Here is a 19,266-nt window from a genome sequence, read left to right as displayed (position 1 = left end):
CTATGGCCTAGGAAGCTCTCCTTCACTATCCCCCTATTCTTTTTATAAACGCTTATTCCCCCTGAAGGTCTGTAAACAAAGCAAGAGCAGGACTCCTGTCCCCTCGGGCTATTCAGTGGACAGAAACACGGGCAGCAGTATTGGCTAGCAATCAGAACAGCAAGCACTCTCATCTAGACTTAGCCGTCCCCTTCCCAGGTATATACCCTGGAGAAACACACATGTTCTAAGAAACAACTATGAGAATGTTTATAGCAAAAATAACTTGACAGCAGAATGCTGGAAACAGCCCAAATGTCCAGCAACAGAATTAATACAGCAGGATATGAAGAGAGTGGAATACTCAATAGTGAAAGATAAGTGAGCTACACACATTAGTATAGATCGACTTCTCATGATTTTTAAAAACATCAAAAGAATGGGATACAATTCCACTCACGGAACCATTCTGAAACAAGCTCAAACAATGTATGGCATAGGGTATATGTTTAAAAACAACTGTAGCTAAAAATGAGGGAAGAGTAAACACAAAATTCAGGACAGTTTTCTCTAGGGTGGAAAGGCTAGGTCAAGGAGGTTGACACAAGGCTGTTAGTGCTGCTGGGAATTGTTTTGTCTCTTAAGCAAGATGGTAGGTACACAGGTGCTGTATTTTTCACATTTTACTAACTCTGAAATGAGGATGGTCCTACAATCGCCGTTGGCAGTTGTGATGAAGTTATTGCCAATGCCTTTCTCTTTTTTTCACTTTTTTTTTTTCACTTTTATGTATGCACAAAAGTGATGTCAGAAAGGCTCGGCATCTTTAAATTACATTTATTTAAGGTAAAGTACAAGAACACTTGTTTTTGGTTATACACACATAGAATTAATTATGCAACTTTTAATAATGCACCAAATAGGTGTTCTTAAAGGTAGTTAAATCAGTCCAGTTTGAAAACATTTGGCTGGGCCAAGCTTTCTTTGTGAGGCTAAGTACTGCAGTGGTTCAGAACAAAGGCTTTAGAATCAGGTAGACCTACATTCAAATAGTGCCTCTGCTACCATTAGCTCTGGGAATTTAAACAGGAGATACAACCTCAATTTCTTCACCTGTAAACTGGGAACAGTAGTTAACAGTACCAAACTCAGTGGAGTCTTACAAACATACGTGAAGAACGCAGCATGGTGCCTAGGAGAAGCAATTTTTAATGTTATTATTAAAAATCACCATTGTCAATGTTTACTGGGATTTTATGAAAGGACAGACTAAGGGTCGCAACTGCCAACTCTACGTTATTCGATACAATTAAACCATGAGCTTAAATGGTTCAAGTTTATCCCATCATCTTACATTCCTATAGATTTCATCCAGTAGCTGAATTTGGGGGAGGAAAAGAAAAAGGACCCACACAAAATTTTCCCAGTTGAAGACATTTTTATTTTGGTACCCACCTGAGTCCCTGGCAGGATGGGCCTGTCCTCCGCGGGGGCAATGGGGTGTTTGGGAGAGGATGGGGGCCCTGCCCTGAGGGGGCAGCTGGGCGATGAGGCAAAGGGCTGTGTGACAGTGATAGGTCACAAAGGGCATCAGAGGATAAATAGGCTGTGCCAGGGGGTTAGGCTGAGAAAGTGGTTACTTCTCTCACTAGGACTGAAGTTGACGGCCTCTTGGGGAGATAAAAAATCCAGAAGCAGAAGTGAGGTGAGGCAGAGGGGGAGCCTACCATACCTCTCGACAACTTGAAGAGATTTAGCCTGGGGTCCAGGCGCCCTACAGCGTCCCCGCTGTGATCATCTGTGCCCCTACCCACACCCCTGCCTCCGGGAGACCCTGAGGCAAAGGTGGGGGCCGGTGGGGTGGGCTTGGAAAACCTGCCGTAGGGCTGCTTGTGTGACGCAGGAGCACCGCAGCTCGCTCTTCTGCCAACGAAGCCGAGGGAGGGAAGAGCCAGGGGCCCGCCTTCACCGCGCTGCCTGTCGTGATCAAAGACAGCCATGACTGGGGACTCTCTGCTCCCGTATCACACGGCCCAGAGCAGCACCGGGGTGGGCCTGTTCAACACCACCGTGGGGAAGCTGCAGCAGCAACTGCACAAGGGCGAATACGACATATTCAGGTACGCACCGATATTCGAGAGCGACTTTATCCAGATCACGAAGAGGGGAGACGTGATCGACGTGCACAACTGTGTCTGCATGGTGACCGTGGGCATCGCATCCAGCAGCCCCGTCCTCCCACTCCCAGACATCATGCTGCTGGCCCGATGGGCCACCGGCTGTGAAGAGCACGCTGAGCGCAGCCAGGCCACCAAGGGGAAGAGCCACAAGGCTGCAAAGACCTTAGAGCTCACCAGGCTCCTTCCCTTGAAGTTCGTGAGGATCTCCGCTCACAATCGTGAGAAACAACAGCTGCGCGTGAAGTTTGCCACTGGCCGCTCCTGCTACCTGCAGCTGTGTCCCCCTCTGGACGCGCAGGAAGACCTCTTTGCCTACTGGGAAAAGCTGATTTACCTCCTGCGACCACCAGTGGACAGTCACAGCAGCACCTATGCCATTCCAGCCGGGGACATGATCGGCATGCCTGTGTTCGAGGAGGAGGACGGGCGGAGCCCGGCAGGGGAGGATTTCCAAGGAGAGTGGGATCAGGACCAGGTCAGCATCAGGAGCCTCCACATGCGCTCTGAGGTGGCCGGGGCCACGTCTGCAGCGTTTGCTGGGGGGGAGGGGATCCAACTGGACTCCCACAAGCCCGCTACCGTGCCCGATGTGGCCACTGCAAAAGCAAAGCCTACGGTGCTTGACAAAGAGTCAGCATCGGGGGCAACGACAAAGGTGGAGACAGCATGGGTGGCAGGAGGCACCGCAGCGGGTGCTTTGAGCGTGGCAGTGATCAAGTCTCCTGCCCCTGAAGAGCAGAGCACCGCCACGGCGGCCACAGCCAGCGACGGTCCAGGAGGAAGCAAAACCAATATAGCCACTGGGGGCACTGCCGGAACATCCCTGAGGAGCAGGAAAACGGCCCTGGCAGGTGCTGCGGGCAATTCACAGTATGCTTCCAGCACGTCCACCAGCCTCTCCCCAGAGGCCGGCAGGACTGCGGTCGGAGCAGAACCTACCAGTGAGACTGTCAGAGGAAGAGCCAACAAGGAGGACGAGGGGTCCCTCATCTCAACCTTGCCGCAGGAAGGCCAAGTGAGTGAACAGGATGGCAGCTCACAGAGGGTGTCCCAGGCCCGCAAGGGAAGAAGGGAGAGCAGGGAGCAGTGGGAAGAGGAGAGAGCTCTTAGGAGCCCCTCGCTCTGCGGTTCAGTGGAAAGCCACCACAAGGCAGCGGGGAACAAGGTAATCCAAAAAGCAGCTGGCCGGTGCTCAGGCGGCCGTAGAGCCACTAGAGACGACCAGAAGGAGAAAGGCCACGGCAGCCCGGGGGGCAGCGAGCAGGGCACTGGTCACAAAGGCGTCAGCCGTGCTCCCATCACCAACGAGCCCAGGACCTCGCACAAACCGGGCAGGAGCTTATCTACAGCGAGTTCAGGTTCCGCCACCAAGAGATTCAGCAGGATCAGCTCCTTCTTCAGGAATATCAGAGCCAGTCTTACTAGAAAGACAGCGGGCTCATCACGCGATAAAGGTGTGAACATCCTGGCGAAGGCAGTGGAAGGGACCCGAATGGAGGCCATCATAGAGACAGCAGAGAGTGGCCAGGGGCTGGAAATCACTGGTGGTGTGACATCTGAGGCCATGGAGCCAGTGACCATTGAAGCCCATCAATAGGACCTAGAGCTGGAAGCTGCAAAGGGGACCAGGGCTCAGCGAAATACCCCTGGAGAGCCCATTTCAGCTTCCTTACTGCAATTTAAATAAAGAACCATACAATCTGAGAATGCATGCAGTGTTCTCTCTGAATTTCTAGGTCCTGAAGCCCAGCCGTAGCCTCACAGTGGATTCTGTGATGTCAGCTGTGCCACAGTCTGAGACCCAGTGTCCAGTCAAGGGCAGCCCCACCTCACACACATGCTCAGCGCCAACAGCAGTGCTCCACCTGGCCTCCACTCCTTTCTGGCTTTGCCCCCCGGGGCCATGGCTGAAAGTCAGACTATGGCCTAGGAAGCTCTCCTTCACTATCCCCCTATTCTTTTCATAAACGCTTATTCCCCCTGAAGGTCTGTAAACAAAGCAAGAGCAGGACTCCTGTCCCCTCGGGCTATTCAGTGGACAGAAACACGGGCAGCAGTATTGGCTAGCAATCAGAACAGCAAGCACTCTCATCTAGACTTAGCCGTCCCCTTCCCAGGTATATACCCTGGAGAAACACACATGTTCTAAGAAACAACTATGAGAATGTTTATAGCAAAAATAACGACAGCAGAATGCTGGAAACAGCCCAAATGTCCTGCAACAGAATTAATACAGCAGGATATGAAGAGAGTGGAATACTCAATAGTGAAAGATAAGTGAGCTACACACATTAGTATAGATCGACTTCTCATGATTTTTAAAAACATCAAAAGAATGGGATACAATTCCACTCACGGAACCATTCTGAAACAAGCTCAAACAATGTATGGCATAGGGTATATGTTTAAAAACAACTGTAGCTAAAAATGAGGGAAGAGTAAACACAAAATTCAGGACAGTTTTCTCTAGGGTGGAAAGGCTAGGTCAAGGAGGTTGACACAAGGCTGTTAGTGCTGCTGGGAATTGTTTTGTCTCTTAAGCAAGATGGTAGGTACACAGGTGCTGTATTTTTCACATTTTACTAACTCTGAAATGAGGATGGTCCTACAATCGCCGTTGGCAGTTGTGATGAAGTTATTGCCAATGCCTTTCTCTTTTTTTCCCTTTTTTTTTTTTTTCACTTTTATGTATGCACAAAAGTGATGTCAGAAAGGCTCGGCATCTTTAAATTACATTTATTTAAGGTAAAGTACAAGAACACTTGTTTTTGGTTATACACACATAGAATTAATTATGCAACTTTTAATAATGCACCAAATAGGTGTTCTTAAAGGTAGTTAAATCAGTCCAGTTTGAAAACATTTGGCTGGGCCAAGCTTTCTTTGTGAGGCTAAGTACTGCAGTGGTTCAGAACAAAGGCTTTAGAATCAGGTAGACCTACATTCAAATAGTGCCTCTGCTACCATTAGCTCTGGGAATTTAAACAGGAGATACAACCTCAATTTCTTCACCTGTAAACTGGGAACAGTAGTTAACAGTACCAAACTCAGTGGAGTCTTACAAACATACGTGAAGAACGCAGCATGGTGCCTAGGAGAAGCAATTTTTAATGTTATTATTAAAAATCACCATTGTCAACGTTTACTGGGATTTTATGAAAGGACAGACTAAGGGTCGCAACTGCCAACTCTACGTTATTCGATACAATTAAACCATGAGCTTAAATGGTTCAAGTTTATCCCATCATCTTACATTCCTATAGATTTCATCCAGTAGCTGAATTTGGGGGAGGAAAAGAAAAAGGACCCACACAAAATTTTCCCAGTTGAAGACATTTTTATTTTGGTACCCACCTGAGTCCCTGGCAGGATGGGCCTGTCCTCCGCGGGGGCAATGGGGTGTTTGGGAGAGGATGGGGGCCCTGCCCTGAGGGGGCAGCTGGGCGATGAGGCAAAGGGCTGTGTGACAGTGATAGGTCACAAAGGGCATCAGAGGATAAATAGGCTGTGCCAGGGGGTTAGGCTGAGAAAGTGGTTACTTCTCTCACTAGGACTGAAGTTGACGGCCTCTTGGGGAGATAAAAAATCCAGAAGCAGAAGTGAGGTGAGGCAGAGGGGGAGCCTACCATACCTCTCGACAACTTGAAGAGATTTAGCCTGGGGTCCAGGCGCCCTACAGCGTCCCCGCTGTGATCATCTGTGCCCCTACCCACACCCCTGCCTCCGGGAGACCCTGAGGCAAAGGTGGGGGCCGGTGGGGTGGGCTTGGAAAACCTGCCGTAGGGCTGCTTGTGTGACGCAGGAGCACCGCAGCTCGCTCTTCTGCCAACGAAGCCGAGGGAGGGAAGAGCCAGGGGCCCGCCTTCACCGCGCTGCCTGTCGTGATCAAAGACAGCCATGACTGGGGACTCTCTGCTCCCGTATCACACGGCCCAGAGCAGCACCGGGGTGGGCCTGTTCAACACCACCGTGGGGAAGCTGCAGCAGCAACTGCACAAGGGCGAATACGACATATTCAGGTACGCACCGATATTCGAGAGCGACTTTATCCAGATCACGAAGAGGGGAGACGTGATCGACGTGCACAACTGTGTCTGCACGGTGACCGTGGGCATGGCATCCAGCAGCCCCGTCCTCCCACTCCCAGACATCATGCTGCTGGCCCGATGGGCCACCGGCTGTGAAGAGCACGCTGAGCGCAGCCAGGCCACCAAGGGGAAGAGCCACAAGGCTGCAAAGACCTTAGAGCTCACCAGGCTCCTTCCCTTGAAGTTCGTGAGGATCTCCGCTCACAATCGTGAGAAACAACAGCTGCGCGTGAAGTTTGCCACTGGCCGCTCCTGCTACCTGCAGCTGTGTCCCCCTCTGGACGCGCAGGAAGACCTCTTTGCCTACTGGGAAAAGCTGATTTACCTCCTGCGACCACCAGTGGACAGTCACAGCAGCACCTATGCCATTCCAGCCGGGGACATGATCGGCATGCCTGTGTTCGAGGAGGAGGACGGGCGGAGCCCGGCAGGGGAGGATTTCCAAGGAGAGTGGGATCAGGACCAGGTCAGCATCAGGAGCCTCCACATGCGCTCTGAGGTGGCCGGGGCCACGTCTGCAGCGTTTGCTGGGGGGGAGGGGATCCAACTGGACTCCCACAAGCCCGCTACCGTGCCCGATGTGGCCACTGCAAAAGCAAAGCCTACGGTGCTTGACAAAGAGTCAGCATCGGGGGCAACGACAAAGGTGGAGACAGCATGGGTGGCAGGAGGCACCGCAGCGGGTGCTTTGAGCGTGGCAGTGATCAAGTCTCCTGCCCCTGAAGAGCAGAGCACCGCCACGGCGGCCACAGCCAGCGACGGTCCAGGAGGAAGCAAAACCAATATAGCCACTGGGGGCACTGCCGGAACATCCCTGAGGAGCAGGAAAACGGCCCTGGCAGGTGCTGCGGGCAATTCACAGTATGCTTCCAGCACGTCCACCAGCCTCTCCCCAGAGGCCGGCAGGACTGCGGTCGGAGCAGAACCTACCAGTGAGACTGTCAGAGGAAGAGCCAACAAGGAGGACGAGGGGTCCCTCATCTCAACCTTGCCGCAGGAAGGCCAAGTGAGTGAACAGGATGGCAGCTCACAGAGGGTGTCCCAGGCCCGCAAGGGAAGAAGGGAGAGCAGGGAGCAGTGGGAAGAGGAGAGAGCTCTTAGGAGCCCCTCGCTCTGCGGTTCAGTGGAAAGCCACCACAAGGCAGCGGGGAACAAGGTAATCCAAAAAGCAGCTGGCCGGTGCTCAGGCGGCCGTAGAGCCACTAGAGACGACCAGAAGGAGAAAGGCCACGGCAGCCCGGGGGGCAGCGAGCAGGGCACTGGTCACAAAGGCGTCAGCCGTGCTCCCATCACCAACGAGCCCAGGACCTCGCACAAACCGGGCAGGAGCTTATCTACAGCGAGTTCAGGTTCCGCCACCAAGAGATTCAGCAGGATCAGCTCCTTCTTCAGGAATATCAGAGCCAGTCTTACTAGAAAGACAGCGGGCTCATCACGCGATAAAGGTGTGAACATCCTGGCGAAGGCAGTGGAAGGGACCCGAATGGAGGCCATCATAGAGACAGCAGAGAGTGGCCAGGGGCTGGAAATCACTGGTGGTGTGACATCTGAGGCCATGGAGCCAGTGACCATTGAAGCCCATCAATAGGACCTAGAGCTGGAAGCTGCAAAGGGGACCAGGGCTCAGCGAAATACCCCTGGAGAGCCCATTTCAGCTTCCTTACTGCAATTTAAATAAAGAACCATACAATCTGAGAATGCATGCAGTGTTCTCTCTGAATTTCTAGGTCCTGAAGCCCAGCCGTAGCCTCACAGTGGATTCTGTGATGTCAGCTGTGCCACAGTCTGAGACCCAGTGTCCAGTCAAGGGCAGCCCCACCTCACACACATGCTCAGCGCCAACAGCAGTGCTCCACCTGGCCTCCACTCCTTTCTGGCTTTGCCCCCCGGGGCCATGGCTGAAAGTCAGACTATGGCCTAGGAAGCTCTCCTTCACTATCCCCCTATTCTTTTTATAAACGCTTATTCCCCCTGAAGGTCTGTAAACAAAGCAAGAGCAGGACTCCTGTCCCCTCGGGCTATTCAGTGGACAGAAACACGGGCAGCAGTATTGGCTAGCAATCAGAACAGCAAGCACTCTCATCTAGACTTAGCCGTCCCCTTCCCAGGTATATACCCTGGAGAAACACACATGTTCTAAGAAACAACTATGAGAATGTTTATAGCAAAAATAACTTGACAGCAGAATGCTGGAAACAGCCCAAATGTCCAGCAACAGAATTAATACAGCAGGATATGAAGAGAGTGGAATACTCAATAGTGAAAGATAAGTGAGCTACACACATTAGTATAGATCGACTTCTCATGATTTTTAAAAACATCAAAAGAATGGGATACAATTCCACTCACGGAACCATTCTGAAACAAGCTCAAACAATGTATGGCATAGGGTATATGTTTAAAAACAACTGTAGCTAAAAATGAGGGAAGAGTAAACACAAAATTCAGGACAGTTTTCTCTAGGGTGGAAAGGCTAGGTCAAGGAGGTTGACACAAGGCTGTTAGTGCTGCTGGGAATTGTTTTGTCTCTTAAGCAAGATGGTAGGTACACAGGTGCTGTATTTTTCACATTTTACTAACTCTGAAATGAGGATGGTCCTACAATCGCCGTTGGCAGTTGTGATGAAGTTATTGCCAATGCCTTTCTCTTTTTTTCACTTTTTTTTTTTCACTTTTATGTATGCACAAAAGTGATGTCAGAAAGGCTCGGCATCTTTAAATTACATTTATTTAAGGTAAAGTACAAGAACACTTGTTTTTGGTTATACACACATAGAATTAATTATGCAACTTTTAATAATGCACCAAATAGGTGTTCTTAAAGGTAGTTAAATCAGTCCAGTTTGAAAACATTTGGCTGGGCCAAGCTTTCTTTGTGAGGCTAAGTACTGCAGTGGTTCAGAACAAAGGCTTTAGAATCAGGTAGACCTACATTCAAATAGTGCCTCTGCTACCATTAGCTCTGGGAATTTAAACAGGAGATACAACCTCAATTTCTTCACCTGTAAACTGGGAACAGTAGTTAACAGTACCAAACTCAGTGGAGTCTTACAAACATACGTGAAGAACGCAGCATGGTGCCTAGGAGAAGCAATTTTTAATGTTATTATTAAAAATCACCATTGTCAATGTTTACTGGGATTTTATGAAAGGACAGACTAAGGGTCGCAACTGCCAACTCTACGTTATTCGATACAATTAAACCATGAGCTTAAATGGTTCAAGTTTATCCCATCATCTTACATTCCTATAGATTTCATCCAGTAGCTGAATTTGGGGGAGGAAAAGAAAAAGGACCCACACAAAATTTTCCCAGTTGAAGACATTTTTATTTTGGTACCCACCTGAGTCCCTGGCAGGATGGGCCTGTCCTCCGCGGGGGCAATGGGGTGTTTGGGAGAGGATGGGGGCCCTGCCCTGAGGGGGCAGCTGGGCGATGAGGCAAAGGGCTGTGTGACAGTGATAGGTCACAAAGGGCATCAGAGGATAAATAGGCTGTGCCAGGGGGTTAGGCTGAGAAAGTGGTTACTTCTCTCACTAGGACTGAAGTTGACGGCCTCTTGGGGAGATAAAAAATCCAGAAGCAGAAGTGAGGTGAGGCAGAGGGGGAGCCTACCATACCTCTCGACAACTTGAAGAGATTTAGCCTGGGGTCCAGGCGCCCTACAGCGTCCCCGCTGTGATCATCTGTGCCCCTACCCACACCCCTGCCTCCGGGAGACCCTGAGGCAAAGGTGGGGGCCGGTGGGGTGGGCTTGGAAAACCTGCCGTAGGGCTGCTTGTGTGACGCAGGAGCACCGCAGCTCGCTCTTCTGCCAACGAAGCCGAGGGAGGGAAGAGCCAGGGGCCCGCCTTCACCGCGCTGCCTGTCGTGATCAAAGACAGCCATGACTGGGGACTCTCTGCTCCCGTATCACACGGCCCAGAGCAGCACCGGGGTGGGCCTGTTCAACACCACCGTGGGGAAGCTGCAGCAGCAACTGCACAAGGGCGAATACGACATATTCAGGTACGCACCGATATTCGAGAGCGACTTTATCCAGATCACGAAGAGGGGAGACGTGATCGACGTGCACAACTGTGTCTGCATGGTGACCGTGGGCATCGCATCCAGCAGCCCCGTCCTCCCACTCCCAGACATCATGCTGCTGGCCCGATGGGCCACCGGCTGTGAAGAGCACGCTGAGCGCAGCCAGGCCACCAAGGGGAAGAGCCACAAGGCTGCAAAGACCTTAGAGCTCACCAGGCTCCTTCCCTTGAAGTTCGTGAGGATCTCCGCTCACAATCGTGAGAAACAACAGCTGCGCGTGAAGTTTGCCACTGGCCGCTCCTGCTACCTGCAGCTGTGTCCCCCTCTGGACGCGCAGGAAGACCTCTTTGCCTACTGGGAAAAGCTGATTTACCTCCTGCGACCACCAGTGGACAGTCACAGCAGCACCTATGCCATTCCAGCCGGGGACATGATCGGCATGCCTGTGTTCGAGGAGGAGGACGGGCGGAGCCCGGCAGGGGAGGATTTCCAAGGAGAGTGGGATCAGGACCAGGTCAGCATCAGGAGCCTCCACATGCGCTCTGAGGTGGCCGGGGCCACGTCTGCAGCGTTTGCTGGGGGGGAGGGGATCCAACTGGACTCCCACAAGCCCGCTACCGTGCCCGATGTGGCCACTGCAAAAGCAAAGCCTACGGTGCTTGACAAAGAGTCAGCATCGGGGGCAACGACAAAGGTGGAGACAGCATGGGTGGCAGGAGGCACCGCAGCGGGTGCTTTGAGCGTGGCAGTGATCAAGTCTCCTGCCCCTGAAGAGCAGAGCACCGCCACGGCGGCCACAGCCAGCGACGGTCCAGGAGGAAGCAAAACCAATATAGCCACTGGGGGCACTGCCGGAACATCCCTGAGGAGCAGGAAAACGGCCCTGGCAGGTGCTGCGGGCAATTCACAGTATGCTTCCAGCACGTCCACCAGCCTCTCCCCAGAGGCCGGCAGGACTGCGGTCGGAGCAGAACCTACCAGTGAGACTGTCAGAGGAAGAGCCAACAAGGAGGACGAGGGGTCCCTCATCTCAACCTTGCCGCAGGAAGGCCAAGTGAGTGAACAGGATGGCAGCTCACAGAGGGTGTCCCAGGCCCGCAAGGGAAGAAGGGAGAGCAGGGAGCAGTGGGAAGAGGAGAGAGCTCTTAGGAGCCCCTCGCTCTGCGGTTCAGTGGAAAGCCACCACAAGGCAGCGGGGAACAAGGTAATCCAAAAAGCAGCTGGCCGGTGCTCAGGCGGCCGTAGAGCCACTAGAGACGACCAGAAGGAGAAAGGCCACGGCAGCCCGGGGGGCAGCGAGCAGGGCACTGGTCACAAAGGCGTCAGCCGTGCTCCCATCACCAACGAGCCCAGGACCTCGCACAAACCGGGCAGGAGCTTATCTACAGCGAGTTCAGGTTCCGCCACCAAGAGATTCAGCAGGATCAGCTCCTTCTTCAGGAATATCAGAGCCAGTCTTACTAGAAAGACAGCGGGCTCATCACGCGATAAAGGTGTGAACATCCTGGCGAAGGCAGTGGAAGGGACCCGAATGGAGGCCATCATAGAGACAGCAGAGAGTGGCCAGGGGCTGGAAATCACTGGTGGTGTGACATCTGAGGCCATGGAGCCAGTGACCATTGAAGCCCATCAATAGGACCTAGAGCTGGAAGCTGCAAAGGGGACCAGGGCTCAGCGAAATACCCCTGGAGAGCCCATTTCAGCTTCCTTACTGCAATTTAAATAAAGAACCATACAATCTGAGAATGCATGCAGTGTTCTCTCTGAATTTCTAGGTCCTGAAGCCCAGCCGTAGCCTCACAGTGGATTCTGTGATGTCAGCTGTGCCACAGTCTGAGACCCAGTGTCCAGTCAAGGGCAGCCCCACCTCACACACATGCTCAGCGCCAACAGCAGTGCTCCACCTGGCCTCCACTCCTTTCTGGCTTTGCCCCCCGGGGCCATGGCTGAAAGTCAGACTATGGCCTAGGAAGCTCTCCTTCACTATCCCCCTATTCTTTTTATAAACGCTTATTCCCCCTGAAGGTCTGTAAACAAAGCAAGAGCAGGACTCCTGTCCCCTCGGGCTATTCAGTGGACAGAAACACGGGCAGCAGTATTGGCTAGCAATCAGAACAGCAAGCACTCTCATCTAGACTTAGCCGTCCCCTTCCCAGGTATATACCCTGGAGAAACACACATGTTCTAAGAAACAACTATGAGAATGTTTATAGCAAAAATAACTTGACAGCAGAATGCTGGAAACAGCCCAAATGTCCAGCAACAGAATTAATACAGCAGGATATGAAGAGAGTGGAATACTCAATAGTGAAAGATAAGTGAGCTACACACATTAGTATAGATCGACTTCTCATGATTTTTAAAAACATCAAAAGAATGGGATACAATTCCACTCACGGAACCATTCTGAAACAAGCTCAAACAATGTATGGCATAGGGTATATGTTTAAAAACAACTGTAGCTAAAAATGAGGGAAGAGTAAACACAAAATTCAGGACAGTTTTCTCTAGGGTGGAAAGGCTAGGTCAAGGAGGTTGACACAAGGCTGTTAGTGCTGCTGGGAATTGTTTTGTCTCTTAAGCAAGATGGTAGGTACACAGGTGCTGTATTTTTCACATTTTACTAACTCTGAAATGAGGATGGTCCTACAATCGCCGTTGGCAGTTGTGATGAAGTTATTGCCAATGCCTTTCTCTTTTTTTCACTTTTTTTTTTTCACTTTTATGTATGCACAAAAGTGATGTCAGAAAGGCTCGGCATCTTTAAATTACATTTATTTAAGGTAAAGTACAAGAACACTTGTTTTTGGTTATACACACATAGAATTAATTATGCAACTTTTAATAATGCACCAAATAGGTGTTCTTAAAGGTAGTTAAATCAGTCCAGTTTGAAAACATTTGGCTGGGCCAAGCTTTCTTTGTGAGGCTAAGTACTGCAGTGGTTCAGAACAAAGGCTTTAGAATCAGGTAGACCTACATTCAAATAGTGCCTCTGCTACCATTAGCTCTGGGAATTTAAACAGGAGATACAACCTCAATTTCTTCACCTGTAAACTGGGAACAGTAGTTAACAGTACCAAACTCAGTGGAGTCTTACAAACATACGTGAAGAACGCAGCATGGTGCCTAGGAGAAGCAATTTTTAATGTTATTATTAAAAATCACCATTGTCAATGTTTACTGGGATTTTATGAAAGGACAGACTAAGGGTCGCAACTGCCAACTCTACGTTATTCGATACAATTAAACCATGAGCTTAAATGGTTCAAGTTTATCCCATCATCTTACATTCCTATAGATTTCATCCAGTAGCTGAATTTGGGGGAGGAAAAGAAAAAGGACCCACACAAAATTTTCCCAGTTGAAGACATTTTTATTTTGGTACCCACCTGAGTCCCTGGCAGGATGGGCCTGTCCTCCGCGGGGGCAATGGGGTGTTTGGGAGAGGATGGGGGCCCTGCCCTGAGGGGGCAGCTGGGCGATGAGGCAAAGGGCTGTGTGACAGTGATAGGTCACAAAGGGCATCAGAGGATAAATAGGCTGTGCCAGGGGGTTAGGCTGAGAAAGTGGTTACTTCTCTCACTAGGACTGAAGTTGACGGCCTCTTGGGGAGATAAAAAATCCAGAAGCAGAAGTGAGGTGAGGCAGAGGGGGAGCCTACCATACCTCTCGACAACTTGAAGAGATTTAGCCTGGGGTCCAGGCGCCCTACAGCGTCCCCGCTGTGATCATCTGTGCCCCTACCCACACCCCTGCCTCCGGGAGACCCTGAGGCAAAGGTGGGGGCCGGTGGGGTGGGCTTGGAAAACCTGCCGTAGGGCTGCTTGTGTGACGCAGGAGCACCGCAGCTCGCTCTTCTGCCAACGAAGCCGAGGGAGGGAAGAGCCAGGGGCCCGCCTTCACCGCGCTGCCTGTCGTGATCAAAGACAGCCATGACTGGGGACTCTCTGCTCCCGTATCACACGGCCCAGAGCAGCACCGGGGTGGGCCTGTTCAACACCACCGTGGGGAAGCTGCAGCAGCAACTGCACAAGGGCGAATACGACATATTCAGGTACGCACCGATATTCGAGAGCGACTTTATCCAGATCACGAAGAGGGGAGACGTGATCGACGTGCACAACTGTGTCTGCATGGTGACCGTGGGCATCGCATCCAGCAGCCCCGTCCTCCCACTCCCAGACATCATGCTGCTGGCCCGATGGGCCACCGGCTGTGAAGAGCACGCTGAGCGCAGCCAGGCCACCAAGGGGAAGAGCCACAAGGCTGCAAAGACCTTAGAGCTCACCAGGCTCCTTCCCTTGAAGTTCGTGAGGATCTCCGCTCACAATCGTGAGAAACAACAGCTGCGCGTGAAGTTTGCCACTGGCCGCTCCTGCTACCTGCAGCTGTGTCCCCCTCTGGACGCGCAGGAAGACCTCTTTGCCTACTGGGAAAAGCTGATTTACCTCCTGCGACCACCAGTGGACAGTCACAGCAGCACCTATGCCATTCCAGCCGGGGACATGATCGGCATGCCTGTGTTCGAGGAGGAGGACGGGCGGAGCCCGGCAGGGGAGGATTTCCAAGGAGAGTGGGATCAGGACCAGGTCAGCATCAGGAGCCTCCACATGCGCTCTGAGGTGGCCGGGGCCACGTCTGCAGCGTTTGCTGGGGGGGAGGGGATCCAACTGGACTCCCACAAGCCCGCTACCGTGCCCGATGTGGCCACTGCAAAAGCAAAGCCTACGGTGCTTGACAAAGAGTCAGCATCGGGGGCAACGACAAAGGTGGAGACAGCATGGGTGGCAGGAGGCACCGCAGCGGGTGCTTTGAGCGTGGCAGTGATCAAGTCTCCTGCCCCTGAAGAGCAGAGCACCGCCACGGCGGCCACAGCCAGCGACGGTCCAGGAGGAAGCAAAACCAATATAGCCACTGGGGGCACTGCCGGAACATCCCTGAGGAGCAGGAAAACGGCCCTGGCAGGTGCTGCGGGCAATTCACAGTATGCTTCCAGCACGTCCACCAGCCTCTCCCCAGAGGCCGGCAGGACTGCGGTCGGAGCAGAACCTACCAGTGAGACTGTCAGAGGAAGAGCCAACAAGGAGGACGAGGGGTCCCTCATCTCAACCTTGCCGCAGGAAGGCCAAGTGAGTGAACAGGATGGCAGCTCACAGAGGGTGTCCCAGGCCCGCAAGGGAAGAAGGGAGAGCAGGGAGCAGTGGGAAGAGGAGAGAGCTCTTAGGAGCCCCTCGCTCTGCGGTTCAGTGGAAAGCCACCACAAGGCAGCGGGGAACAAGGTAATCCAAAAAGCAGCTGGCCGGTGCTCAGGCGGCCGTAGAGCCACTAGAGACGACCAGAAGGAGAAAGGCCACGGCAGCCCGGGGGGCAGCGAGCAGGGCACTGGTCACAAAGGCGTCAGCCGTGCTCCCATCACCAACGAGCCCAGGACCTCGCACAAACCGGGCAGGAGCTTATCTACAGCGAGTTCAGGTTCCGCCACCAAGAGATTCAGCAGGATCAGCTCCTTCTTCAGGAATATCAGAGCCAGTCTTACTAGAAAGACAGCGGGCTCATCACGCGATAAAGGTGTGAACATCCTGGCGAAGGCAGTGGAAGGGACCCGAATGGAGGCCATCATAGAGACAGCAGAGAGTGGCCAGGGGCTGGAAATCACTGGTGGTGTGACATCTGAGGCCATGGAGCCAGTGACCATTGAAGCCCATCAATAGGACCTAGAGCTGGAAGCTGCAAAGGGGACCAGGGCTCAGCGAAATACCCCTGGAGAGCCCATTTCAGCTTCCTTACTGCAATTTAAATAAAGAACCATACAATCTGAGAATGCATGCAGTGTTCTCTCTGAATTTCTAGGTCCTGAAGCCCAGCCGTAGCCTCACAGTGGATTCTGTGATGTCAGCTGTGCCACAGTCTGAGACCCAGTGTCCAGTCAAGGGCAGCCCCACCTCACACACATGCTCAGCGCCAACAGCAGTGCTCCACCTGGCCTCCACTCCTTTCTGGCTTTGCCCCCCGGGGCCATGGCTGAAAGTCAGACTATGGCCTAGGAAGCTCTCCTTCACTATCCCCCTATTCTTTTTATAAACGCTTATTCCCCCTGAAGGTCTGTAAACAAAGCAAGAGCAGGACTCCTGTCCCCTCGGGCTATTCAGTGGACAGAAACACGGGCAGCAGTATTGGCTAGCAATCAGAACAGCAAGCACTCTCATCTAGACTTAGCCGTCCCCTTCCCAGGTATATACCCTGGAGAAACACACATGTTCTAAGAAACAACTATGAGAATGTTTATAGCAAAAATAACTTGACAGCAGAATGCTGGAAACAGCCCAAATGTCCAGCAACAGAATTAATACAGCAGGATATGAAGAGAGTGGAATACTCAATAGTGAAAGATAAGTGAGCTACACACATTAGTATAGATCGACTTCTCATGATTTTTAAAAACATCAAAAGAATGGGATACAATTCCACTCACGGAACCATTCTGAAACAAGCTCAAACAATGTATGGCATAGGGTATATGTTTAAAAACAACTGTAGCTAAAAATGAGGGAAGAGTAAACACAAAATTCAGGACAGTTTTCTCTAGGGTGGAAAGGCTAGGTCAAGGAGGTTGACACAAGGCTGTTAGTGCTGCTGGGAATTGTTTTGTCTCTTAAGCAAGATGGTAGGTACACAGGTGCTGTATTTTTCACATTTTACTAACTCTGAAATGAGGATGGTCCTACAATCGCCGTTGGCAGTTGTGATGAAGTTATTGCCAATGCCTTTCTCTTTTTTTCACTTTTTTTTTTTCACTTTTATGTATGCACAAAAGTGATGTCAGAAAGGCTCGGCATCTTTAAATTACATTTATTTAAGGTAAAGTACAAGAACACTTGTTTTTGGTTATACACACATAGAATTAATTATGCAACTTTTAATAATGCACCAAATAGGTGTTCTTAAAGGTAGTTAAATCAGTCCAGTTTGAAAACATTTGGCTGGGCCAAGCTTTCTTTGTGAGGCTAAGTACTGCAGTGGTTCAGAACAAAGGCTTTAGAATCAGGTAGACCTACATTCAAATAGTGCCTCTGCTACCATTAGCTCTGGGAATTTAAACAGGAGATACAACCTCAATTTCTTCACCTGTAAACTGGGAACAGTAGTTAACAGTACCAAACTCAGTGGAGTCTTACAAACATACGTGAAGAACGCAGCATGGTGCCTAGGAGAAGCAATTTTTAATGTTATTATTAAAAATCACCATTGTCAATGTTTACTGGGATTTTATGAAAGGACAGACTAAGGGTCGCAACTGCCAACTCTACGTTATTCGATACAATTAAACCATGAGCTTAAATGGTTCAAGTTTATCCCATCATCTTACATTCCTATAGATTTCATCCAGTAGCTGAATTTGGGGGAGGAAAAGAAAAAGGACCCACACAAAATTTTCCCAGTTGAAGACATTTTTATTTTGGTACCCACCTGAGTCCCTGGCAGGATGGGCCTGTCCTCCGCGGGGGCAATGGGGTGTTTGGGAGAGGATGGGGGCCCTGCCCTGAGGGGGCAGCTGGGCGATGAGGCAAAGGGCTGTGTGACAGTGATAGGTCACAAAGGGCATCAGAGGATAAATAGGCTGTGCCAGGGGGTTAGGCTGAGAAAGTGGTTACTTCTCTCACTAGGACTGAAGTTGACGGCCTCTTGGGGAGATAAAAAATCCAGAAGCAGAAGTGAGGTGAGGCAGAGGGGGAGCCTACCATACCTCTCGACAACTTGAAGAGATTTAGCCTGGGGTCCAGGCGCCCTACAGCGTCCCCGCTGTGATCATCTGTGCCCCTACCCACACCCCTGCCTCCGGGAGACCCTGAGGCAAAGGTGGGGGCCGGTGGGGTGGGCTTGGAAAACCTGCCGTAGGGCTGCTTGTGTGACGCAGGAGCACCGCAGCTCGCTCTTCTGCCAACGAAGCCGAGGGAGGGAAGAGCCAGGGGCCCGCCTTCACCGCGCTGCCTGTCGTGATCAAAGACAGCCATGACTGGGGACTCTCTGCTCCCGTATCACACGGCCCAGAGCAGCACCGGGGTGGGCCTGTTCAACACCACCGTGGGGAAGCTGCAGCAGCAACTGCACAAGGGCGAATACGACATATTCAGGTACGCACCGATATTCGAGAGCGACTTTATCCAGATCACGAAGAGGGGAGACGTGATCGACGTGCACAACTGTGTCTGCATGGTGACCGTGGGCATGGCATCCAGCAGCCCCGTCCTCCCACTCCCAGACATCATGCTGCTGGCCCGATGGGCCACCGGCTGTGAAGAGCACGCTGAGCGCAGCCAGGCCACCAAGGGGAAGAGCCACAAGGCTGCAAAGACCTTAGAGCTCACCAGGCTCCTTCCCTTGAAGTTCGTGAGGATCTCCGCTCACAATCGTGAGAAACAACAGCTGCGCGTGAAGTTTGCCACTGGCCGCTCCTGCTACCTGCAGCTGTGTCCCCCTCTGGACGCGCAGGAAGACCTCTTTGCCTACTGGGAAAAGCTGATTTACCTCCTGCGACCACCAGTGGACAGTCACAGCAGCACCTATGCCATTCCAGCCGGGGACATGATCGGCATGCCTGTGTTCGAGGAGGAGGACGGGCGGAGCCCGGCAGGGGAGGATTTCCAAGGAGAGTGGGATCAGGACCAGGTCAGCATCAGGAGCCTCCACATGCGCTCTGAGGTGGCCGGGGCCACGTCTGCAGCGTTTGCTGGGGGGGAGGGGATCCAACTGGACTCCCACAAGCCCGCTACCGTGCCCGATGTGGCCACTGCAAAAGCAAAGCCTACGGTGCTTGACAAAGAGTCAGCATCGGGGGCAACGACAAAGGTGGAGACAGCATGGGTGGCAGGAGGCACCGCAGCGGGTGCTTTGAGCGTGGCAGTGATCAAGTCTCCTGCCCCTGAAGAGCAGAGCACCGCCACGGCGGCCACAGCCAGCGACGGTCCAGGAGGAAGCAAAACCAATA

At 52.0% G+C, this 19,266-nt stretch overlaps 4 protein-coding genes across 4 annotated transcripts; all 4 read left to right on the top strand.

Annotated features, from left to right (window-relative positions):
- The first annotated feature begins 1,977 nt into the window (after positions 1-1,977).
- LOC130707280 (Golgi-associated RAB2 interactor protein 4-like) lies at positions 1,978-3,756 on the top strand. The gene has a single exon (XM_057541075.1). It carries the CDS (start codon positions 1,978-1,980, stop codon positions 3,754-3,756), a length of 1,779 nt encoding a protein of 592 aa, XP_057397058.1.
- A 2,300-nt stretch (positions 3,757-6,056) lies between these two features.
- On the top strand, positions 6,057-7,835 carry LOC130704737 (Golgi-associated RAB2 interactor protein 4-like). Its single transcript, XM_057527809.1, has 2 exons — positions 6,057-7,253; positions 7,389-7,835. The coding sequence occupies exons 1-2, from the start codon at positions 6,057-6,059 to the stop codon at positions 7,833-7,835; spliced, it is 1,644 nt and encodes a 547-aa protein (XP_057383792.1).
- A 2,299-nt stretch (positions 7,836-10,134) lies between these two features.
- LOC130707287 (Golgi-associated RAB2 interactor protein 4-like) lies at positions 10,135-11,913 on the top strand. The gene has a single exon (XM_057541141.1). It carries the CDS (start codon positions 10,135-10,137, stop codon positions 11,911-11,913), a length of 1,779 nt encoding a protein of 592 aa, XP_057397124.1.
- Positions 11,914-14,212: 2,299 nt separating this feature from the next.
- Positions 14,213-15,991, top strand: LOC130705859 (Golgi-associated RAB2 interactor protein 4-like). Its single transcript, XM_057535412.1, has one exon. It carries the CDS (start codon positions 14,213-14,215, stop codon positions 15,989-15,991), a length of 1,779 nt encoding a protein of 592 aa, XP_057391395.1.
- Positions 15,992-19,266: the final 3,275 nt, after the last annotated feature.

The sequence above is a fragment of the Balaenoptera acutorostrata genome, chromosome 1 (genome assembly GCF_949987535.1).
Source record: "Balaenoptera acutorostrata chromosome 1, mBalAcu1.1, whole genome shotgun sequence".
In the NCBI taxonomy this organism is placed as follows: Eukaryota; Metazoa; Chordata; class Mammalia; order Artiodactyla; family Balaenopteridae; genus Balaenoptera; species Balaenoptera acutorostrata.
This window is presented reverse-complemented; position numbering and strand designations above follow the sequence as displayed.

What these genes read in the sequence shown, in the direction of transcription:
- LOC130705859 (XM_057535412.1), top strand. Translation starts at nt 14,213, where the DNA reads ATGACTGGGGACTCTCTGCTCCCGTATCACACGGCCCAGAGCAGCACC.
- LOC130707287 (XM_057541141.1), top strand. Translation starts at nt 10,135, where the DNA reads ATGACTGGGGACTCTCTGCTCCCGTATCACACGGCCCAGAGCAGCACC.
- LOC130707280 (XM_057541075.1), top strand. Translation starts at nt 1,978, where the DNA reads ATGACTGGGGACTCTCTGCTCCCGTATCACACGGCCCAGAGCAGCACC.
- LOC130704737 (XM_057527809.1), top strand. Translation starts at nt 6,057, where the DNA reads ATGACTGGGGACTCTCTGCTCCCGTATCACACGGCCCAGAGCAGCACC. An exon ending in CCTTGCCGCAGGAAGGCCAA is followed by an intron (nt 7,254 to 7,388) that starts GTGAGTGAACAG and finishes AGCCACCACAAG; the next exon opens with GCAGCGGGGAACAAGGTAAT.